Source organism: Salmo salar, chromosome 20, assembly GCF_965601325.2.
Source record: "Salmo salar chromosome 20, fSalSal1, whole genome shotgun sequence".
Classification (NCBI taxonomy): Eukaryota; Metazoa; Chordata; class Actinopteri; order Salmoniformes; family Salmonidae; genus Salmo; species Salmo salar.
In genome coordinates, this window is record NC_138310.1 from 64,158,699 (window position 1) to 64,181,948 (window position 23,250).

The 23,250-nt window shown below is 43.8% G+C and overlaps 1 protein-coding gene across 3 annotated transcripts in view; it reads left to right on the forward strand.

Annotated features, from left to right (window-relative positions):
• The window catches only part of LOC106581175 (membrane-associated phosphatidylinositol transfer protein 3), a 129,554-nt gene that overhangs the window by 96,598 nt on the left and 9,706 nt on the right, over nucleotides 1–23,250 (forward strand). For all 3 annotated transcript variants that reach the window (XR_001323030.3, XR_001323028.3, XM_014163053.3), the window contains exons 11-18: nucleotides 1,652–1,846; nucleotides 2,443–2,591; nucleotides 5,832–5,948; nucleotides 20,695–20,811; nucleotides 21,136–21,284; nucleotides 21,590–21,739; nucleotides 22,321–22,504; nucleotides 22,991–23,119. Coding sequence is in view for 1 of the 3 variants with exons in the window: in XM_014163053.3 (XP_014018528.1) it covers nucleotides 1,652–1,846; nucleotides 2,443–2,591; nucleotides 5,832–5,948; nucleotides 20,695–20,811; nucleotides 21,136–21,284; nucleotides 21,590–21,739; nucleotides 22,321–22,504; nucleotides 22,991–23,119 (1,190 nt within the window). In the remaining 2 variants the exon portion in view is untranslated. The remainder of the gene's footprint in view (nucleotides 1–1,651; nucleotides 1,847–2,442; nucleotides 2,592–5,831; nucleotides 5,949–20,694; nucleotides 20,812–21,135; nucleotides 21,285–21,589; nucleotides 21,740–22,320; nucleotides 22,505–22,990; nucleotides 23,120–23,250) is intronic.

Below are 23,250 nucleotides of genomic sequence, written 5' to 3' on the forward strand. Positions count from 1 at the left end.
GGGATGTTCTCTTGATAAGTGTGTGAATTGGACAATTTTCCTGTCAAAATGTGACGAGTACTTTTGGAATATAGTGAAGTAAAAGTTGCCAAAAATATTAATAGTAAATTACAGCCAAATGGCTACTTGCATAGTAGCAATATCAGAAATAGATAGGGTAACTATGCTCCTGGTAACAATTGAATTACGTTTTTTTGCCAACGTTTACTGACACCGGCCATATTCAACCGGTGTTGAGCGTTCGTAAATTCATCAGTTATTCTGCCCTCTGGCACACTCAGACAAGAGTGCTCTGAAACAGTTGTTGCAGTGACGTTCTATTGAAATGGATATTTACATAGTTGAATCTTTTCTTAAATGTTACTATGCGATACATAAAAAAAAGCCGCGTTAGACAGGATTACCAACACAAACTGACCAGCTCAAATAGACAGAAGCGTGCTATATGGCAGACCAATCCAAACTCATCTCTCGGCTTGTCCAGCCCACTCATTATCTCAGCCAATCATGGGTAGCGGGAAGGTTGCTGTCTTTTTCTGTGGCTTAACCAACTAGGCTCGTTATTTAACAAGTTTATTTGTATTTACAGATGGCATGCAAGTTTGTTATTAAGGCACGTGAAAGTTCACGTGTTCGAGAAGGCGTTTCTGACGAAAAAAAAACATTTAGATTTTTTTTTTTAAGTTTCCGTTCAAACGGCTCTCCTGTGAGGTAGTGACTCGTGACATACGCCTAGTTTCCTGAAACGGGTAACATATTGTCATATAGAATGGAAAGGAAATAAAAGAAAAGGGATTACAACTCTTGGCAAAATAAGGGGAAAGGAACAAATACAAATAGAATTAACAGTTGAGTTGAGTTGGATGAAGAGAAAATACATTGGCCTCAACATGTCTTGGAAATGACACATTTCCCTTGTAGTCTGTCTCTCTCCTTTCTCGTCATCACTCTTTCTCTTGCCCTCCCTCCCTCCCCTCCCTCCCTCCCTCCCTCCCTCCCTCCCTCCCTCCCTCCCTCCCTCCCTCCCTCCCTCCCTCCCTCCCTCCCTCCCTCCCTCCCTCCCTCCTTTATTCCAGAGAGGCTCCTGTGAAGTTCAACATAAATGTATAATTAAACAGAAGGAGTGGTCACTTGTCTCTCTAAGAATGATATTATTGATGTGATCTGCTACTACAATGCCATGTCTCTTAGAGACTATCCTTTATTTCCATGTTCTCTGATACAACCATATATATCACAGGGGAATACAAGTTTCCTCCTTCCATCTACAGGTCTACAGAGCAAATAATGCCTGTACATTGGAGGGACAAAACAAACACATCCATCCAAACATACAGGGTTAAAGGTGATCAGTAACTATGTCCATCTGGGCTGTAGTGTAGTTGTTAACAGTTTCCCTCACTGACCTCTCTGTCTCAGCTCCTGGGGTTGGGTGTGTTGAATGGTTATCACCATCGGTCACAATCCCTGGACCATTACAAGCCCAACCTAATTACCTGACAATGTGTGTGTCCAAGGCCTTCCTCTGGGACACACAGAACAAGCCAATACCACATACTCTCCTATTAGACCATGTAACAGCATTGATTCACAGAGAACGTTACTAGTTCATTGTTATATAATTGAACTCTCTCTCCCTCTCACCCTCTAGCTGACGGTATCCAGAGCCACCCAGAGGTGTTCCTGGAGGCAGAGCCCAATCCTGGTGACCCGACCGTGCCCCCTTCCCCTGAAACAGACAGTGGGAGGGGAGGAGGAGGGGGAGGGCGCAGGGCCAGTGTGTCCAGCATGGACAGTGAGACGTCCTTCTGCTCTGTGGGCCGGATGAGTAGTATCATCACCAACAGTGAGTGGGAGAGAGAACAAAAGAGAGACAGGCAGAGAGGGAGAGAAAGGCAAGAGATATTGGGCATGAGAGAGAGAAAGATAGAGAGAGAGAAAGAGGTGGAGAGAGAACAAGAGGGAATGAGAGAGAAAGATGCATAGAGAGAGAAAGATACATAGAGAGAGAGAGGGGGGAGGGCATAGAGAGAGAGAGAAGGGGGTGAAGACTGCTCATTAGCAATCAGAACAAAAGGTCACATTCGGGCTACGCTTTGTACATTATTTAATCAATTATCTACAGTGGGTAGATATAGCCTGACTCATGAGACCCAACTTTGCCTCTCCAGATTTTACCTCACATTAACCTACTTCTATTGCTAATCTAATACTGTGGTGGCTAAAATACCAGATGAATAATACCAATTAGTACCCACAAATCACTTTAAATAACTCCAAGAAAACCTTATCTTGATATGCCTGTGTTAATTATCTCCCTTCCGTGTGTTTCTTTCTCTCTGTGTGTGTGTGTGTGTGTGTGTGTGTGTGTGTGTGTGTGTGTGTGTGTGCGTGTGTGCGTGCGTGCGTGCGTGCGTGCGTGCGTGCGTGCGTGCGCCTCAGTTTCCAGTAGCTGGTGGGGCTCTAAGAGGTTGGACTATTCTCTGTACTGTCCAGACGTGCTGACCTCCTTCCCCACTGTGGCACTGCCTCATCTCTTCCATGCCTCCTACTGGGAGTCCACTGATGTAGCTGCGTTTGTGCTCCGACAGGTAACACCCCCCTATATGTATGTGTGTCTGTGTTCTGACTATTGAGACTAGAATTCAGATCATGTATACTATTATTTGTGCTGTGGATTGTGGTTATGTGTGCTTGCATGCATATGAGCAGCAGGTAGCCTATCTGTTAAGAGATTTGGCCTGTAACGGAAAGGTTGCTGTTTTGAATCCCCGAGCTGACAAGGTGAAAAATCTGTCCATGTGCCCTTGAGCAAGGCACTTGACCCTAATTGCCCCTGTAAGTCACTCTGGATAAGAGCATCTGCTAAATTACTAAAATGTAAAATGTAACTAGGTGTTTGTGTGCGCTTGTATTATGTTTATGTAGGAGGTGTGTGTGGGTCTGCTCGTGGTGTCCTCAGACCCTCACAGAGTAATTAAAACCAGCCAGGGTGTCATGACCTATTAAAGCCCATTCTGACCACTGACAGCCTTTTAACTTGGTAATTAGAGAGCAATGAGAAGAGACCAGAGCAGCCACCCAGTACAGTAAGGGGTTGTGTCTAAAATTGCACCTTATTCCCTATATAGTGCACTGCGTCTCTTATGACCAAAAATAACTTCTGGACATCAGGACTGCGATTACTCACCACGGACTGGCAGAATCCTTTTCTGCCTTTAACGAGTCTGACGAGCCCGACGCGAACGGTATACTGTTTTATCGGGAACAGGCCCAGATCCCCGTGATTTGCGTGACGAGGAGCTGCCTTCTGAGAATTCGTAGCCGATCGAATAAACCCCTACTTCCTTCCATTCTGCTAGCAAACGTGCAATCTTTGGAGAATAAAATCGATGACCTACGCACAAGATTAAACTACCAACGGGACATTCAAAACAATATCTTATGCTTCACGGAGTCGTGGCTGAACGACGACACTATCAACATACAGCTGGCTGGTTATACTTCCTGTAGCACTAATTCCAAAAAGTTTTGGAACACTGTGAAGTCCATGGAGAATAAGAGCACCTCCTCCCAGCTACCCACTGCACTGAGGATAGGAAACAATGTCACCACCGATAAATCCACGATAATTGAGAATTTCAATAAGCATTTCTCTGCGGCTGGCCATGCTTTTCACCTGGCTACCACAGCATCGGCCAACAGCTCTGCACCCCACACAGCAACAGCCGTCTTCATTGACCTGGCCAAGGCTTTCGACTCTGTCAATCACCGTATTCTTGGTTTTGGTTTCTCAAATGACTGCCTCGCCTGGTTCACGAACTACTTCTCAGATAGAGTTCAGTGTGTCAAATTGGAGGGCCTGTTGTCCGGACCTCTGGCAGTCTCTATGGGGGTGTCACAGGGTTCAATTCTTGGGGCGACTCTTTTCTCTGTATATATCAATGATATCGCTCTTGCTGCGGGTGACTCTTTGATCCACCTCTACGCAGATGACACCATTCTGTATACATCTGGCCCTTTTTTGGACACTGTGTTAAAAAACCTCCAAACGAGCTTCAATGCCGTACAACACTCCTTCCGTGGCCTCCAACTGCTTTTAAATGCTAGTAAATCTAAGTGCATGCTCTTCAACCGATCGCTGCCCGCACCTGCCCGCCTGTCCAGCATCAATACTCTGGACGGTTCTGACTTAGAATATGTGGACAACTATAAATACCTAGGTGTCTGGCTAGACTGTAAACTCTCCTTCCAGACTCATATTAAGCATCTCTAATCCAAAATTAAATCTAAAATCCGCTTCCTATTTCGCAACAAAGCATCCTTCACTCATGGTGCCAAACCTACCCTCGTAAAACTGACTATCCTACCGATCCTTGACTTCGGCGATGTCATTTACAAAATAGCCTCCAACACTCTACTCAGCAAATTGGATGTAGTCTATCACAGTGCCATCCGTTTTGGCACCAAAGCCCCATATACTACCCACCACTGAGACCTGTATGCTCTCGTTGCCTGATCCTCGCTACATATTCTTCGCCAAACCCACTGGCTCCAGGTCATCTATAAGTCTTTGCTAGGTAAGGCTCCACCTTATCTCAGCTCACTGGTCACCATAGCAACACCCACCTGTAGCACACGCTCCAGCAGGTATATTTCACTGGTCATCCCCAAAGCCAACACCACATTTGTCCGCCTTTCCTTCCAGTTCTCTGCTGCCAATGACTGGAACGAATTGAAAAAATCACTGAAGTTGGAGACTTATATCTCCCTCACTAACTTTAAGCGTCTGCTGTCAGAGCAGCTTACCGATTGCTGCAGCTGTACATAGCCCATCTTTAAAAAGCCCATCCAACTACCTACCTCATCCCCATATTTGTTTTTGTTTTTCTGCTCTTTTACACACCAGTATTTCTACTTGCACATCCTCATCTGCACAGCTATCACTCCAGTGTTTATTGCTAAATTGTAATTACTTCGCCACTATTGGCCTATTTATTGCCTTACCTCCTTACTTCATTTGCACACATTGTATACAGATTTTTCTATTGTGTTATTGACTGTACGTTTGTTCATCTCATGTGTAACTCTGTGTTGTTGTTTTTGTTGCACTGCTTTGCTTTATCTTGGCCAGGTCGCAGTTGTAAATGAGAACTTGTTCTCAACTGGCCTACCTGGTTAAATAAAGGTTAAATAAATAAAAAAGGGTTCACACAAACTTACTGCCCTGGTCAAGTTTGAATTAAGTAAAATCAATCACCTTTTCTTATCATTGCTGTGTAGTAAGAGGTTGAAACTTAAAGTAGGATCTCATTAATGCAGTAATGGAGTTAAACTCCTTCTCTCATTGCAACCTGTCCTTTCCTCTCCTCTCCTCTTTGAAAACACATCATTAGCCCGGCTGTTTCATTAGCCTGGCTGCACATTGATTAGGCTAAAGACAGGTTCTTTTCTCTCAACTTCTGAGATGAAATGTACATGTAGTCCACTTCATAACGAATCATCCAAAGGCTAGCCTGTTAATACGCCTGAATCTTCCTCCTGACAAATGAGCTCCTGTTAGCAGCTGTGACAGTGTACGCCTCAAGATAATGACAGTCCCAGTTTCATTCTCTCTCAAGTGTGTTCGAGCACCAGAGGATGAGTATTCCATGTAATTGTTTTGTCTAGTGTATGTATGCCACTCCACTGATAAATGTGCATCAGGTGCCTAAATGTAGACTAGGGATTCTGTTTGAGAAGTGCCATCATACTGAGTGGACTAAGCAGGCGGTGGATTAATGAACCGTGTGTGTGTGTCCATGCTTGTGTGCTTGTGTGTGTTCATGCAGCTCATGCGATGCGACAGTGTTAAGACCCAGGAAGCTGACAGCAAGGACTCAGCCCCCTTCTCTCCATCTAGCCCACGGGAGAAGTGGCTTCGCAGGAGGACGCCTGTCAAACTGAGGGTGAGGAAACCAACATGAGTTATTCATGGAAGATAAAGGACAGTTCAGAAGGAAGTGTCAATATCACCTTTATCCCCACACTGGTTTCAATGGCTATGTCCTAAATGGCACCCTATTCACTATATAGTGTACAGTACTACTTTTGACCTGGGATAAAAGAAGTGCGCTATATAGAGAATAGGGTGCCATTTCAAATCAAATCAAACTTTATTTGTCACATGCGCCAAATATGACAGGTGTAGACTTTACCGTGAAATGCCTACTTACAAGCCCTTAACCAACAGTGCAGTTCAAGAAATGGAGTTAAGAAAATATTTACTAAATAAACTTAAGTAAAAAATATAATCAAATCAAAAAGTAACTGAAGAAAATTACCTAAAAATAACGAGGCTGTATACGGGGGTACCGGTACCGAGTCGGGGGTACAGGTTAGTCGAGGTAATTTGTAAAGTGACTACGCATAGATAATAAACAGCGAGAAGCAGCAGTGTAAAAACATAGGGGGTGGGGGGTCAATGTAAATAATCCGGGTGGCCATTTGATTAATTGTTCTGTTGTCTTATGGCTTGGGGGTAGAAGCTGTTAAGGAGCCTTTTGGTCCTAGACTTGGCACTCCGGTACCGCTTGCCGTGCGGTGTAGCAGAGAAAACAGTCTATGACTTGGGTGACTGGAGTCTTTGACAATTTTTATGACCTTCCTCTGACACCGCCTAGTACAGGGGTGGGCAACTCCATTCCTCGAGGACCTGATTGGTGTCACACTTTTTCTCCATCCCTACCAAACACAGCTGGTTAATCAAATTGCATTCTAAACTGAAGATCATGATTAGGTGATTATTGGAGTCAGGTGTGTTAGCTGGGGCAAAACTGTGACACCTATCAGGCCCTTCGAGGACTGGAAATGCCCACCCCTGGCCTTGAATATAGGTCCTGGATGTCAGGACGTTTGGCCCCAGTGATGTACTGGGCTGTACGCGCTACCCTCTATTGTACCTTATGGTCGGAGGTCGAGCAGTTGCCATACCAGGTGGTGATGCTCTCGATGGTGCAGCTGTATAACTTTTTGAGGATCTGGGGACCCATGCCAAATCTTTGTCTCCTGAGGGGGAAGAGGTGTTGTCGTGTCCTCTTCACAACTGTCTTGGTGTTTTTGAACCATGATAGTTTGTTGGTGAGGTAGACACCAAGGAACTTGAAACTCAAGACCTGCTCCAATTCAGCCCCATCAATGTTAGTGGGGGCCTGTTCGGCCCTCCTTTTCCTATAGTCCACGATCAGCTCCTTTGTCTTGCTCAAATTGAGGGAGAGGTTGTTGTCCTGGCACCACATGGCCAGGTCTCTGACCTCCTCCCTATAGGCTCTCTCATCGTTGTCGGTGATCAGGCCTACCACTGTTGTGTCGTCAGCAAACTTAATGATGGTGTTGGAGTCGTGGTTGGCCACGCTGTCGTGGGTGAACAGAGAGTGCAGGAGGGGACTAAGCATGCACCCCTGAGGGGCCCCAGTGTTGAGGATCAGCATGACAGATGTGTTGTTGCCTACCTTTACCACCTAGGGGCGGCCTGTCAGGAAGTCCAGGATCCAGTTGCAGAGGGAGGTGTTTAGTCCCAGGGACCTTAGCTTAGTGATGAACTTTGTGGGTACTATGCTGTTGAACGCTGAGCTGTAGTCAATGAACAGTATTCTCACATAGGTGTTCATTTTGTCCAGGTGGGAAAGGGAAGTAGGGTGTGTGATTAACATTGCGTCACCTGTGGATCTGTTGGGGCGGTATGCGAATTGGAGTGGGTCTAGGGTTTCCGGCATAATGGTGTTGATGTGAGTCATGACTAGCCTTTCAAAGCACTTCATGGCTAACATGAGTGCTATGGGGCGGTAATAATTTAGCCAGGTTACTTTCGCTTTCTTGGGCACAGGGACTATGGTGGTCTGTTTGAAAGTATTACAGACTTGGTCAGGGAGAGGTTGAAAATGTCAGTGAAGACACTTACGGAGTATGTGATCACGCAGTCGTCCAGAACAGCTGATGCTCTCATGCGTGCTTCAGTGTTACTTGCCACGAAGCGAGCATAAAAGGCATTTAGCTCGTCTGGTAGGCTCGCGTCACTGGGCAGCTTGCCGCTGGGTTTCCCTTTGTAGTCTGTAGTAGTTTTCAAACCCTGCCACATTCAATGAGCGTAAGAGTCGTTGTAGTAGGATTCAACTATAGTCCTGTATTGACGCTTTGCCTGTTTGATTGTTCATCACAGGGCATATCGGGATTTCTTATAAGTGTCCGAATTAGTGTCCCACTCCTTGAAAGCGGCAGCTCTACCCTTTAGCTCACTGCGGATGTTGCCTGTAATCCATGGCTTCTGTTTGGGGTATGTACGTATGGTCACTGTGGGGACGACGTCATCGTTGCACTTATTGATGAAGCCAGAGACTGATGTGGTGTACTCTTCAATGCCATCGGAAGAATCCCGGAACATATTCCAGTCTGCGCTAGCAAAACAGTCCTGTGGCTTAGCATCTGTGTCATCTGACCACTTCTTTATTGACCAAGTCACTGGTGCTTCCTACTTTAGTTTTTGCTTGTAAGCAGGAATCAGGAGGATAGAATTATGGTCAGATTTGCCAAATAGAGGGTGAGGGAGAGCTTTGTACGCGTCTCTGTGTGTGGAGTAAAGGTGGTCTAGAGTTTTTTTTCCTCTGGTTGCACATTTAACATGCTGGTAGAAATGAGGTAAAACGGATTTAAGTTTCCCTGCATTAAAGTCCTCGGCCTCTAGGAGTCCCACTTCTGGATGAGCATTTTCTTGTTTGCTTATGGCCTTATACAGATCGTTGATGCGTTCTTAGTCCCAGCATCGGTTTGTGGTGGTAAATAATATAGATGAGAACTCTCTTGGTAGATAGTGTGGTCTACAGTTTATCATGAGGTATTCTACCTCAGGCGAGCAATACCTCGAGACTTCTTTAATATTAGACATTGCGCACCAGCAGTTATTGACAAATAGACACACTCCCCCGCCCCTGGTCTTACCAGACGTAGCTACTCTGTCCTGCCGATGCACGGAGAAGCCAGCCAGTTCTATATTATCCATGTTGTTGTTTAGCCAAGTCTCGTGGAACATAAGATATTACAGTTTTGAATGTCTTGTTGGTAGGATAGTCTTAATCGTGGATTGTCCAGTTTGTTTTCCAATAATTGCACGTTGGCCAATAATACGGAGGGTAGTGGTGGTTTACCTACTCGTCTGCGAATTCTTTCAAGGCACTCCGCCCTCCTCCCCATTTTTCTGTCTTTTCTTCACGCGGTTGACAGGGTTTTTGCCTTGTCTCGACAAAGCAGTACATCCTTTGCGTCGGACTCGTTACATTTTTGTTTTTGTCCAGTTCAAGGTGAGTAATCGCGGTTCTGATGTCCAGAAGCCCTTTTCTGTCATAAGAGACAGTAGCATCAACATTATGTACAAAATTTGTTACAAACAATGTGAAAAAACTAACAAAATAGCGCAGTTGGTTAGGTGCCCATAAAACGGCAGCCAACCCTCATGCGCCTTTATCAATATATGGACAGACCCTACTCTATGTACTGGAGAAAGACACAGATTATATTCTGTTCAATCCCTGTATGAAGAAATTCCAATAAATATTTAATAATCTTTAGCTGAAATCTTCTTGAGACTTTCACATGTTTTCTAATTGAATCTCAGTCAGAGACAAAGGGATAAGGACGTGTGCGCATACACACACACACACACACACACAACACACACGCACGCAAGCACACACACAGTTACACAGGCACTCTTACCATCAGCTTTACACATCTTTTCACAGCTTTAATCATTTCTGCCTCAATAGCATTGGTCTCTTTTAGTTGAACCAAGAAATACACCAACACTGAATGGGCGAAGAGCTTCTGCAATCTTGTGAAATTGTTGCTTGTGTGTCAGTGTGTGGGCTGAGTCCTGAATGTCAGAAAAAACATGCTAGCACAACACCACAATTAACAGATACTCCAGCATAAAATACATTATGACTACTGCCAGGCTGAAAAGTCAGCTCAGTCTTTTTCTGGTCCATCTTTTAGTCACAGTATATTCAAAGGAAATAATTAAATAACAATGGGCTTTTGTCCAGTTATATTATGTACTGCGTGGCCAACTGGAACATATCTACATTTAAGGAAACTGGCCATAGGTTTTATTTTTGGACTGTGTCTTACATGCTCTGCTCCAGCCTCCAAGCCTGTGATCTGTCTCTTGTGTGGTGGTAGATGAGAGACAGCTGGAGGAGGAGCAGCTTGGAGAACATGACCTGAATATGATATGTGCTATAGCTGTATTGCTATACAGTCTCCTTGTGCCCGGTATAGACTTTATCTGGGCTCTGCCAGCTCATCCAGGGGATAGTGATACCCTGCCTGGTGTCAGTGATGCTGTGACTTCAGTTCACTCTCCTAGTAAGGGGCTCTTTGTCACTGATGTAGTGGGGCCACCGCTGTCTGTGCTGCTTCCTGAGCACCATTGTGACCAGTAAAACGGGGGTCTGCCTCTCCAACGTTCTCCATCTCCTCCTCTCAGTGTGTGTCTGAGGGCAAGGTGAACTCACCACTCATCCAGTGTGATAGCGATATATTCTGCTATTTTCCCATAAGACAGGCATTCATGCAGAGAGATTCAGCAGTGACCTGTAGCAGAGAAATGTGGTCACTGGCCTGATATTGGAATTAATCTGGCCTTTCAGCCTGTTCACAGCAGTAGACAGTGCTGCAGACGTGCCAGTGTGTAAAACTCTGTGTGTGTTTTTCCTGTGTGTGTGTGTGTGTGTGTGTGTGTGTGTGTGTGTGTGTGTGTGTGTGTGTGTGTGTGTGTGTGTGTGTGTGTGTGTGTGTGTGTGTGTGTGTGTGTGTGTGTCTAAGGCATGCTGAGATGCCACCGCTTCAGTTCGCATGGCTCGGAACTGGCGAGGATTAATTATTGACAAACTTAATCTGTTTACCTGCTTCATTAGATGACAATAACTGGTGTCCCAATATTCATGATACAGAGACTAACACATCACATCAGTCTACAACATTGGTTAGTGTGCTCAAACTAGGCTCATGGAGCTATGTTTTAAGAGTATTATGTAGCCTTTATACAGTTCTGCTGCATATGATGTGGTAGTTTATGTACAATAAACAATGTACCATTTGGTAAAACTGCGTATTTCTGTGACATCGAATATGCTCAGAAATGCCCAAAAAAGCACGTTAGGTTTCATTAGATACTTAGGCCTCTATTTTCGGCTTGCGTTAAGGGGGCGCAAGTTAGACAGTTTTAACTTGTAAAAGCCAGCACTCTGTCTATTTTCCAGCTCTGGTGCAGTTGGTTATGACATCAATTTTGCCAGCGGAAGTGCACAGTAGCCTAATCAGTTGCCTTTGACCAATGTTTTATTATATCACGAGCAGCTTAACAGTCAACAGGCATTCCTTTCTTTATATTGGACATCCATGCAGGTTGTTCTTCATTAGTCATATGTGCAATGCTCATTGAATGAAAGGTTTCAGCAACTGTAGGAAGTCTGTTTAGGAACATCAAGTTATTACAATAGACTGCTTATTGTTTTTCCTTTATCATTTTGTAAAAAAATTGCATCTTCCATTTTCATCTGTTGGACTGAACTGTCAAATCTCGGGAATTCCGATTACTGTCCTTGGTGCTGTATCCACTTGTAGCCTAGGCTATTTGCCTGTTTGTTTGTTTACCTTTTACATGGCAAAGTCACTAACAGGCCATATCAATGGCGATGGTAGGCTTATCTCATAACGTTTGGGCAATGTCCAATTGTCCATGGCTTGAACATGCAGTGCATTTTCGAATAGCGAATGCAATGTGTGTAGTGGAATATTTCCATGTTGAAGTCAATAACAAAACTAGATAGGCTACATGTTTGTTATAACTAGGCCTATTATAGGATTACTGTATACTATTTAATAAACTATCTTCAATTGATAAGACAAACATCCATGCCTCCTGCCAAAGAGCCCTTAGGCCTACTCTACTGTTCAAAAGTTTGGGGTCACTTTGAAATGTCCTTGTTTTTGAAAGAAAAGCAATTTTTTTGTCCATTAAAATAACATAAAATTGATCAGAACAGTGTAGACATTGTTAATGTTGTAAATGAATATTTTAGCTGGAAGCGGCAGATTTTTTATGGAATATCTACATAGGCGTACAGAGGCCCATTATCAGCAACCTTCACTCCTGTGTTCCAATGGCACGTTGTGTTAGCTAATCCAAGTTTATCATTTAAAAGGCTAATTGATCATTAGAAAACCCTTTTGCAATTATGTTAGCACAGCTGAAAACTGTTGTTCTGACTTGTTGAGTATCTGGAGCATCAGCATTTGTGGGTTCAATTACAGGCTCAAAATGGCCAGAAACAAAGGGCTTTACTATGAAATTCGTCAGTCTATTCTTGTTCAAAGAAATGAAGGCTATTCCATGCAAGACATTTTCAAGAAACTGAAGATCTCATACAACGCTGTGTACCAGTCCCTTCACAGAACAGCGCAAACTGGCTCTAACCAGAATAGAAAGAGGAGTTGGAGGCCCCGGTGCACAACTGAGCAAGAGGACAAGTACATTAGAGTGTCTAGTTTGAGATACAGACGCCTCACAAGTCCTCAACTGGCAGCTTCATTAAATAGTACCCGCAAAACACCAATCTCAACGTCAACAGTGAAGAGGCAACTCCGGGATGCTGGCCTTCTAGGCAGAGTTGCATAGAAAAAGCCATATCTCAGACTGGCCAATAAAAAGAAAAGATTAAGATGGACAAAAGAGCACAGACACTGGACAGAGGAACTCTGGCTAGAAGGCCAGCATCCCAGAGTCGCCTCTTCACTGTTGACTTGGATTAGCTAACACAACGTGCCATTGGAACACAGGAGTGATGGTTGCTGATAATGGCCTCTGTATGCCTATGTAGATATTCCATAAAGAATCAGCTGTTTCCAGCTACAATAGTCATTTACAACATTAACAATGTCTTCACTGTTTTTCAGATCAATTTGATGTTATTTTAATGGACAAAAAAATGCTTTTCTTTCAAAAACAAGGACATTAGTGTAGTGTATGTGTGCACACATTGCCTTATGCTCATGTAACGAGAGATGTGATTTATGATGCTTTTGACCCGATCATATTTAGAAATATAGTTGTTGTTTTAAAAAACAGATTGATTGTATTCTGTTTAATTTGATTAAAAAAATCTAACTTACTAGAAAGATTCACCATCCATGGGTTTATGTTGAGAAAACGTTCATGATAACGTTCAATGTAATTTCATCTGCAAATAAGTGCAAATCTGATCTGTAAGATGGTTTCATGATGTTTATAAAACATTACATTTTGGAGCAGTATAACATTACATTCCCTGTTTCTCTTTATATTGGATCTTTATCCAGCTCCTGTGAGAAGTTTTGATGTGCGTAAAACCCATATTCTGAATTGCCTTGTCTGTATTATAAGCCCACGAGGAGCAATTATGGTGCCTGTAACTTTATTTAAACATAGCCTATTTAAAAGAAGTTGTTGCTTATTTTTTTAAATTTGAATTATACTCTTTTTAGGCCTTATCAATAGCCTAGTGAATTTAATCTTGCTTATTGGCCACCCCTATTTAGCCCATATTTAGTAAATATGGGGCAGGTTATTTAACGAACTAGGCTATAGCGGACTAACATTCAATCAATCAATCAATCAAATTGATTTATAAAGCCCTTCTTACGTCAGCTGATGTCACAAAGCAAGCAATGAAGGTGTAGAAGCACGGTGGCTAGGAAAAACTCCATAGAAAGGCCAGAACCTAGGAAGAAACCTATAGAGGAACCAGGCTATGAGGGGTGGCCAGTCCTCTTCTGGCTGTGCCGGGTGGAGATTATAACAGAACATGGCCAAGATGTTCAAATGTTCATAGATGACCAGCAGGGTCAAATAATAATAATAATCACAGTGGTTGTAGAGGGTGCAACAGGTCAGCACCTCAAGAGTAAATGTCAGTTGGCTTTTCATAGCCGATCATTCAGAGTATCTCTACCCCTCCTGCTGTCTCTAGAGAGGTGAAAACAGCAGGTCTGGGACAGGTAGAACATCTGGGGAGGGAGAGAGAGACGGAGAGAGAGAGAGAGAGAGAGAGAGAGAGAGAGAGAGAGAGAGAGAGAGAGAGAGAGAGAGAGAGAGAGAGAGAGAGAATACTTAAATTCACACAGGACACTGGATAAGACACAAGAAATACTCCAGATTTAACAGACTGACCCTAGCCCCCAACGCATAAATACTGGAGGCTGAGACAGGAGGGGTCGGGAGACACTGTGGCCCCGTCCGACGATACCCCCGGACAGGGCCAAACAGGCAGGATATAACCCACCCACTTTGCCAAAGCACAGCCCCCACACCACTAGAGGGATATCTTCAACCACCAACTTACCATACTTACTATACTTGAGACAAGGCCAAGTATAGCCCACGAAGATCTCCCCCACGGCACAACCCAAGGGGGTGCGCCAACCCTGACAGGAAGACCACGTCAGTGACTCAACCCACTCAAGTGACGCACCCCTCCTAGGGATGGCATGGAAGAGCACCAGTAAGCCAGTGACTCAGCACCTGTAATAGGGTTTGAGGCAGAGAATCCTAGTGGAGAGAGGGGAACTGGCCAGGCAGAGACAGCAAGGGCGGTTCGTTGCTCCAGTGCCTTTCCATTCACCTTCACACTCCTGGGCCAGACTACACTCAATCATAGGACCTACTGAAGAGATGGGTCTTCAATAAAGACTTAAAGGTTGAGACCGAGTCTGCGTCTCTCACATGGAGAGGCAGACCATTCCATAAAAATGGAGCTCTATAGGAGAAAGCCATGCCTCCAGCTGTTTGCTTAGAAATTCTAGTGACAGTAAAGAGGCCTGCGTCTTGTGACCATAGCGTACATGTAGGTATGTACGGCAGGACCAAATTGGAAAGATAGGTAGGAGCAAGCCCATGTAATGCTTTGTAGGTTAGCAGTAAAACCTTGAAATCAGCCCTTGCCTTAACAGGAAGCCAGTGTAGAGAGGCTAGCACTGGAGTAATATGATCAATTTTTGGGGTTCTAGTCAAGATTCTAGCAGCCGTGTTTAGCACTAACTGAAGTTTATTTAGTGCTTTATCCGGGTAGCCAGAAAGTAGAGCATTGCAGTAGTCTAACCTAGAAGTGACAAAAGCATGGATTAATTTTTCTGCATCATTTTTGGACAGAAAGTTTTTTCAATGTTAAGTAGATGGAAAAAAGCTATCCTTGAAACAGTCTTGATATGTTCGTCAAATGAGAGATCAGGGTCCAGAGTAACGCCGAGGTCCTTCACAGTTTTATTTGAGACGATTATACAACCATCAAGATTAATTGCCAGATTCAACAGAAGATCTCTTTGTTTCTTGGGACCTAGAACTAGCATCTCTGTTTTGTCTGAGTTTAAAAGTAAAACATTTGCCACCATCCACTTCCTTATGTCTGAAACACAGGCTTCCAGGGAGGGCAATTTTAGGGCTTCACCATGTGTCATCGAAATGTACAGCTGTGTGTCATCCGCATAGCAGTGAAAGTTAACATTATGTTTCCGAATGACATCACCAAGAGGTAAAATATATAGTGAAAACAATAGTGGTCCTAAAACGGAGCCTTGAGGAACACCTACATTTACAGTTGATTTGTCAGAGGACAAACCATCCACAGAGACAAACTGATATATTTCCAAAAGATAAGATCTAAACCAGGCCTGAACTTGTCCGTATAGACCAATTTGGGTTTCCAATCTCTCCAAAAGAATGTGGTGATCGATGATATCAAAAGCAGCACTACAGTCGTGGCCAAAAGTTTTGAGAATGACACAAATATGAATTTTCACAAAGTCTGCTGCCTCACTTTATATGATGGCAATTTGCATATACTCCAGAATGTTATGAAGAGTGATCAGATGAATTGCAATTAATTGCAAAGTCCCTCTTTGCATTGAAAATGAACTGAATCCCCCCAAAAAAATTCCACTGCATTTCAGCCCTGCCACAAAAGGACCAGCTGACATCATGTCAGTGATTCTCTCGTTAACACAGGTGTGAGTGTTGACAAGGCTGGAGATCACTCTGTCATGCTGATTGAGTTTGAATAACAGACTGGAAGCTTCAAAAGGAGGGTGGTGCTTGGAATCATTGTTCTTCCTCTGTCAACCATGGTTGCCTGCAAGGAAACACGTGCCGTCATCATTGCTTTGGACATAAAGGGCTTCACAGCCAAGGATATTGCTACCAGTAAGATTGCACCTAAATCAACCATTTATCGGATCATCAAGAACTTCAAGGAGAGCGGTTAAATTGTTGTGAAGAAGGCTTCAGGGCGCCCAAGAAAGTCCAGCAAGCGCCAGGACCGTCTCCTAAAGTTGATTCAGCTGCGGGATCGGGGCACCACCAGTACAGAGCTTGCTCAGGAATGGCAGCAGGCAGGTGTGAGTGTATCTGCACGCACAGTGAGGCGAAGACTTTTGGAGGATGGCCTGGTGTCAAGAAGGGCATCAAAGAAGCCACTTCTCTCCAGGAAAAACATCAGGGACAGACTGATATTCTGCAAAAGGTACAGGGATTGGACTGCTGAGGACTGGGGTAAAGTCATTTTCTCTGATGAATCCCCTTTCCGATTGTTTGGGGCATCTGAAAAAAAGCTTGTCTGGAGAAGACAAGGTGAGCGCTACCATCAGTCCTGTGTCATGCCAACAGTAAAGCATCCTGAGACCATTCATGTGTGGGATTGCTTCTCCGCCAAGGGAGTGGGCTCACTCACAATTTTGCCTAAGAACACAGCCATGAATAAAGAATGGTACCAACACATCCTCCGAGAGCAACTTCTCCCAACCATCCAGGAACAGTTTGGTGACGAACAATGCCTTTTCCAGCATGATGGAGCATCTTGCCATTAGGCCAAAGTGATAACTAAGTGGCTCGGGGAACAAAACATCGATATTTTGGGTCCATGGCCAGGAAACTCCCCAAAACTTAATCCCATTGAGAACTTGTGGTCAATCCTCAAGAAGCGGGTGGACAAACAAAACCCCACAAATTCTGACAAACTCCAAGCACTGATTATGCAACAATGGGCTGCCATCAGTCAGGATGTGGCCCAGAAGTTCATTGACAGCCTGCCAGGGCGGATTGCAGAGGTCTTGAAAAAGAAGGGTCATCTCTGCAAATATTGACTCTCTTTGCATCAACTTCATGTAATTGTCAATAAAAGCCTTTGACACTTATGAAATGCTTGTAATTATACTTCAGTATTCCATAATAACATCTGACAAAAATATCTAAAGACACTGAAGAAGCAAACTTTGTGGAAATTAATATTTGTGTCATTCTCAAAACTTTTGGCCACAACTGTAAGGTCTAGGAGCACGAGGACAGATGCAGAGCCTCGGTCTGACGCCATTAAAAGGTAATTTACCACCTTCACAAGTGCAGTCTCAGTGCTATGATGGGGTCTAAAACCAGACTGAAGTGTTTCGTATACATTGTTTGTCTTCAGGAAGGCAGTGAGTTGCTGCGCAACAGCTTTTTCTAAATTGTTTCAAAGATTTTTGATAGGAATTGGAGATTCAATATAGGCCGATAGTTTTTTATATTTTCTGGGTCAAGGTTTGGCTTTTTCAAGAGAGGCTTTATTACTGCCACTTTTAGTGAGTTTGGTACACATCCGGTGGATAGAGAGCTGTTTATTATGTTCAACATAGGAGGGCCAAGCACAGGAAGCAGCTCTTTCAGCAATTTAGTTGGAATAGGGTCCAGTATGCAGCTTGAAGGTTTAGAGGCCAGGATTATTTTCTTCAACGTGTCAAGAACTTGAGTGTCTCTCTTGATCATAGTTCCTGCAGACTCAGGACAACTGAGCTTTGGAGGAATACACAGATTTAAAGAGGAGTCCGTATTTTGCTTTCTAATGATCATGATCTTTTCCTCAAAGAAGTTCATGAATTTATCACTGCTGAAGTGAAAGCCATCCTCTCTTGGGGAATGCTGCTTTTTAGTTAGCTTTGTGACTGTATAAAAAATATATTTTGGATTGTTCTTATTTTCCTCAATTAAATTGGAAAAATAGGATAATCGAGCAGCAGTGAGGGCTCTTCGATACTGCACGGTACTGTCTTTCCAAGCTAGTCGGAAGACTTCCAGTTTGGTGTAGCACCATTTCCGTTCCAATTTTCTGGAAGCTCGCTTCAGAGCTCGGGTATTTTCTGTATACAAGGGAGCTAGTTTCTTACGACAAATGTTTTTGGTTTTTATGGGTGTTACTGCATCTAGGGTATTGCGCAAGGTTAAATTGAGTTCCTCAGTTAGATGGTTAACTGATTTGTGTAATCTGACGTCCTTGGGTAGGTGGAAGGAGTCTGGAAGGGCATCTAGGAATCTTTGGGTTGTCCGAGAATTCATAGCATGGCTTTTGATGATCCTTGGTTAGGGTCTGAGCAGATTATTTGTTGTGATTGCAAACGTAATAAAATGGTGGTTCGATAGTCCAGGATTATGAGGAAAAACATTAAGATACACAACATTTATTCCACGGGACAAAACTAGGTCCAGAACATGACTGTGGCAGTGAGTAGGTCCGGAGACATGTTGGACAAAACCCACTGAGTCGATGATGGCTCTGAAAGCCTTTTGGAGTGGGTCTGTGGACTTTTCCATGTGAATATTAAGGTCACCAAAAATGTGAATATTATCTGCAATGACAACAAGGTCCGATAGGAATTCATTTTTAGATGTGAGATATCACAATCTCTTTCAATAGTGGCAGGAGTGGAGGAGGTCTATATTCCAGTGAGACTGCTAAGGCGAACACTGCCATGTTTAGTTTTGCCCAACCTAGATCGAGGCACAGGCACAGTCTCAATGGGGATAGCTGAGCTGACTACACTGACTGTGCTAGTGGCAGACTCCACTAAGCTGGCAGGCTGGCTAACAGCCTGCTGCCTGCACCCTATCTCATTGTGGAGCTAGGGGAGTTAGAGCCCTGTCAATGTTCGTAGATGAGATGAGAGCACCCCTCCAGCTAGGATGGAGTCCGTCACTCCTCAACAGGCCAGGCTTGGTCCTGTTTGTGGGTGAGTCTCAGAAAGAGGGCCAATTATCTACAAATTCTATCTTTTGGGAGGGGCAGAAAACAGTTTTCAACCAGCAATTGAGTTGTGAGACTCTGCTGTAGAGCTCATCACTCCCCCTAACTGGGAGGGGGCCAGAGACAATTACTCGATGCCGACACATCTTTCTAGCTGATTTACACGCTGAAGCTATGTTGCACTTGGTGACCTCTGACTGTTTCATCCTAACATTGAATTGGAGTGACAATACAATACGTAAATACATAACTTGAAGCAAACATATATTTATCCATGGAGCACGTTCTGATTGTCCAGTGAGGTGTCAAGCCTCGACACACCCACAACTTGTTTATTCATAAAAACTCAGCCCTTACGCACCACCAGCTACTGCTCCCATAATTCCGGTTTTGAAAATAGCAAAAAATATTTCTGACACAACCCTGAACCTATAATGCTACCGCCAGTGAAAAATGTACCATTGCATTAGGTTTGTTCAAATAGAGCCCTTAATGTACATACGCTACTGCACCACAACCCTTACAAATGGCCCTTTAAGTGTTCCTGAAAGTTTCCTTTAGTCAAACCCGTCCCCAATTACTCTATCACCAACCACCTGTGGTTATGACTGAGGTAATGCAGCATGGCATCACTGTAACATAGCCAGGGAATTACATCTGCAAACTCCTCTACTTTAATTTCCTATTAAAATCCCACCAGCTCAGCAATAAAGTTGTTTTATGTCCCAAATGGCACGCTATTCTCTATGTATTGCACTACTTTTGACTAGCCATATGGGCCCTAGTCAAAAGTAGTGTGCACTACATATTGAATAGGGTGTCTTTTGGGATGCCTTCATAGAGTTAGAGGATTTGTCCTTAGCTCAGCTCAGTTAGGGTTATTCATCCTGCTCTTTGAAATGAGATGTAGTGAAGGGGAACCAGAAGCACACTCCTACTGTAGCCAGGGGTTCATGGAGATTTGACAGCCTCTTTTGGTAAGGTCCTGTAGTGCACATTTCTTCTGAGACTCATTCGCCACACATCTCAAATGTGATGCATCGCATCAAAACAGGGAAAAATGGAAAAGTAGGGCTGTTTGCCATCGTTCCTTTGACATCCCATTCTGCCGATGTAAACACTACGTCTGAAGAGGAGTGATGCAGAAAGTAATGAAAGACAAATGTGTAGCCCCAAATGGCACCCTATTCCCTTTATAGTGCATTACATTTGACCAGAGATCATGGTCTCTGGTCAAAGTAGTGCACTATATAGATAGTACTCTTCGAAAAAGGGTTCCAAAAAGGTTATTCGGCTCTCCCCATAGGACAACCCTTTTTGGATCCAGGTAGAACCCTTTTTAGTTCCAGGTACAACCCTTTTTGGTTCAATGTAGAACCGTCTGTGGAAAGGGTTATACATAGAACCCAAAAGAGTTCAACCGGGAACCAAACGGGTTCTACTTGGAACGAAAAATGGTTATTCAAAGGATTCTCCATTTAGGTTCTAGATAGCATCTTTTTTCTAAGAGTGTAGGGTTCCATTTGGGATGCATACAAACCCAAAGAGAAGTGACAGTAAATTGCTTCTCCTCATGCAGAATGTGACTGGCAACCACAGGGTGAATGATGTCATCACCACAGAGGAGGGACCACAGACTCTGGTTGGTCGGTTCATGTATGGCCCCTTGGACATGGTGACTCTGACTGGAGAGAAGGTGACGACACCACACAACATGCCTCAGCAATAAACATTATTAATTAAAAGTGTCTGCATGTCAATAAAGATTAACCCATATTGCTCTGACGAAGGATCTTGCTCCTGAACCTTTTTGCATAATTTGCAAACACTAGTTGCACTATTTACAACACTATAGTTGCAACTCTTTTAAAAGTGTCTGCGTGTCAATAAAGTTAAATTGATACTTCTCTTAAAGTGAGTGGTCTGACAAAGGAATTTCCTTTGACAGACATCAACACTAAAGTTTATTGCTGCCCTGAACCTTATAATCTTATCATGAATCTATCTTGTCCTCTCGCAGGTGGACATTCTCCTAATGACCCAGCCCCAGTCCGGCCGCTGGGTCCACTTTGACACAGAGGTGACCACCAGTAGTGGCAGAGTGGTCTACACCATCCCCAAGAGCAAGAAGCTGGCAACCGGGGTCTACCCTATCAAAATGGTGGTCAAGTAATCAAACAGATACTTTTTATTCCTTATTAAGACGCAACCACAGCATGTTTGTTACAGTATGTTAGAGGTTCTGTCAATAATGAAATGGATGTGGGTTGGGACGAGTTCCCATGAAAGTGGAGGAGTACTGAATTCAATTACGGCACATATCAGTGATGGAGGTAAAGTACTGTGAAGCTCTAACAGGGTACTCACAGGTTGTTGAATAACAAGGAGCCCCAGAGGTGCTGCTGCTGTGAATTACCACCATACCTATTAATCATCCTCCCCCCTCTCCCCTCTCTTTTCCTCGCTCTCCCCAGGGGAGATCAGACGAGTGCGGAGGCCTATCTGACGGTGCTGCCCAGGGGGATGGAGTGTGTGGTATTCAGCATCGATGGCTCCTTCGCTGCTAGCGTCTCCATCATGGGCAGCGACCCTAAAGTCCGTCCCGGAGCTGTGGACGTAGTCAGGTAACTGATGCCTCCAAGTGTGTGTGCGTGCGTGCAATTGTTTGTGTGTATGTTTGTGAATGTGCCTTCCAGCTTTTGTTTGATTAAGGAGCAGTTCAAGCAGAGAGAAATTATTAATGGAATGAAAATGAGCTAAATTGCAAAATATTATCCTTTTATTTTGTCACATTAAAGGGAGTTTGAAGGAAGTTGCTAAATAGCATTAGCGCAATTGCTAACTAGCATTAGCGCAATGACTGGAAGTCTACATAAAAAGCTGTAGACTTCCAGTCATTGCACTAATGCTAGTTAGCACGGGTTTGCAAAACTACCTCTAACGTCCTTCATACTGGACACAGATACATAGCAAATGTCTCCACAAGTTAATCTGCCTCTGGGGAAGTAGATAAAGGGCTTCATTGTAAAAAAAATCCTGTAGTATCCCTTTAATACATGAAGGGAGAAAACAAACACTAAAAATATGAAAAAAATATCAAAATAAATCATAAATCTCAGAGGAATATTATTGATGTCAATCTGTCGTTATATTCAGTGAAAACGATAATTCTCAGAGCAATGTATCTATTTATCTTTGTGTCCAGACACTGGCAGGACCTGGGCTATCTTATCATCTACATCACAGGGAGGCCAGACATGCAGAAGCAGCGTGTGGTGTCATGGCTGTCCCAACACAACTTCCCCCAGGGCATGATATTCTTCTCTGAGGGCCTGGTCCACGACCCACTGAGACAGAAAACCATCTTCCTCAGGAACCTAGTGCAGGAGGTACAATACCTTCATAATACTGTGGATCTCTTTTTCTTTCTACCTCGACTCCTTCTCTTCGTGTATGTCTCTTGCTCTTTTTCTTCCTCACTTTCTCTCTCTCACCCTCTATATGTCTCTCACTCTCTTTTGTCTCTCCCTTTCTCTCTCTCTCTTTCTCTCTCTCTCTTCTTCCCCTATTTCTCACGCACACTTCTTTGGTTCTCACATTGACATTGACTTTGTAGACACAGTATAATCTCTGGTCGCACTGCATGAAAGTGCCAAACCCATCATCAAGTGTTACTTCCCTCCCTCTCTCTCTTTCTTTCTTTCTCTATCTCTCTCTTGCTCCCTACATCCCTCTCTCTCTCTCTTTCTTTCTTTCTTTCTTTCTTTCTTTCTTTCTTTCTTTCTTTCTTTCTTTCTGTCTTTCTTTCTTTCTCTCTCTCTCGCTTTCCCTCTCTGTCTCTCTTTCTCTCTCTCTCTCTTCTCTCTCTCTGCCAGTGTCACATTAAGATCAACTCAGCCTATGGCTCCATGAAGGACATCTCCGTGTACAACATGCTGGGTCTGAGTCCTTCCCAGATTTATATTGTGGGCAGGCCTTCCAAGAAGTACCAGAATCAATGCCAGGTAGACATCAGGGGACTGTACACTCTTCTACTTTTCTTTAACGATCAAGCTAATGGCATTGATTCGCTAATAGTTATCGATCGTGTTTTGATGTATCTATTCCGGTCTGTCTTTCCTGTCACTCTCCATCT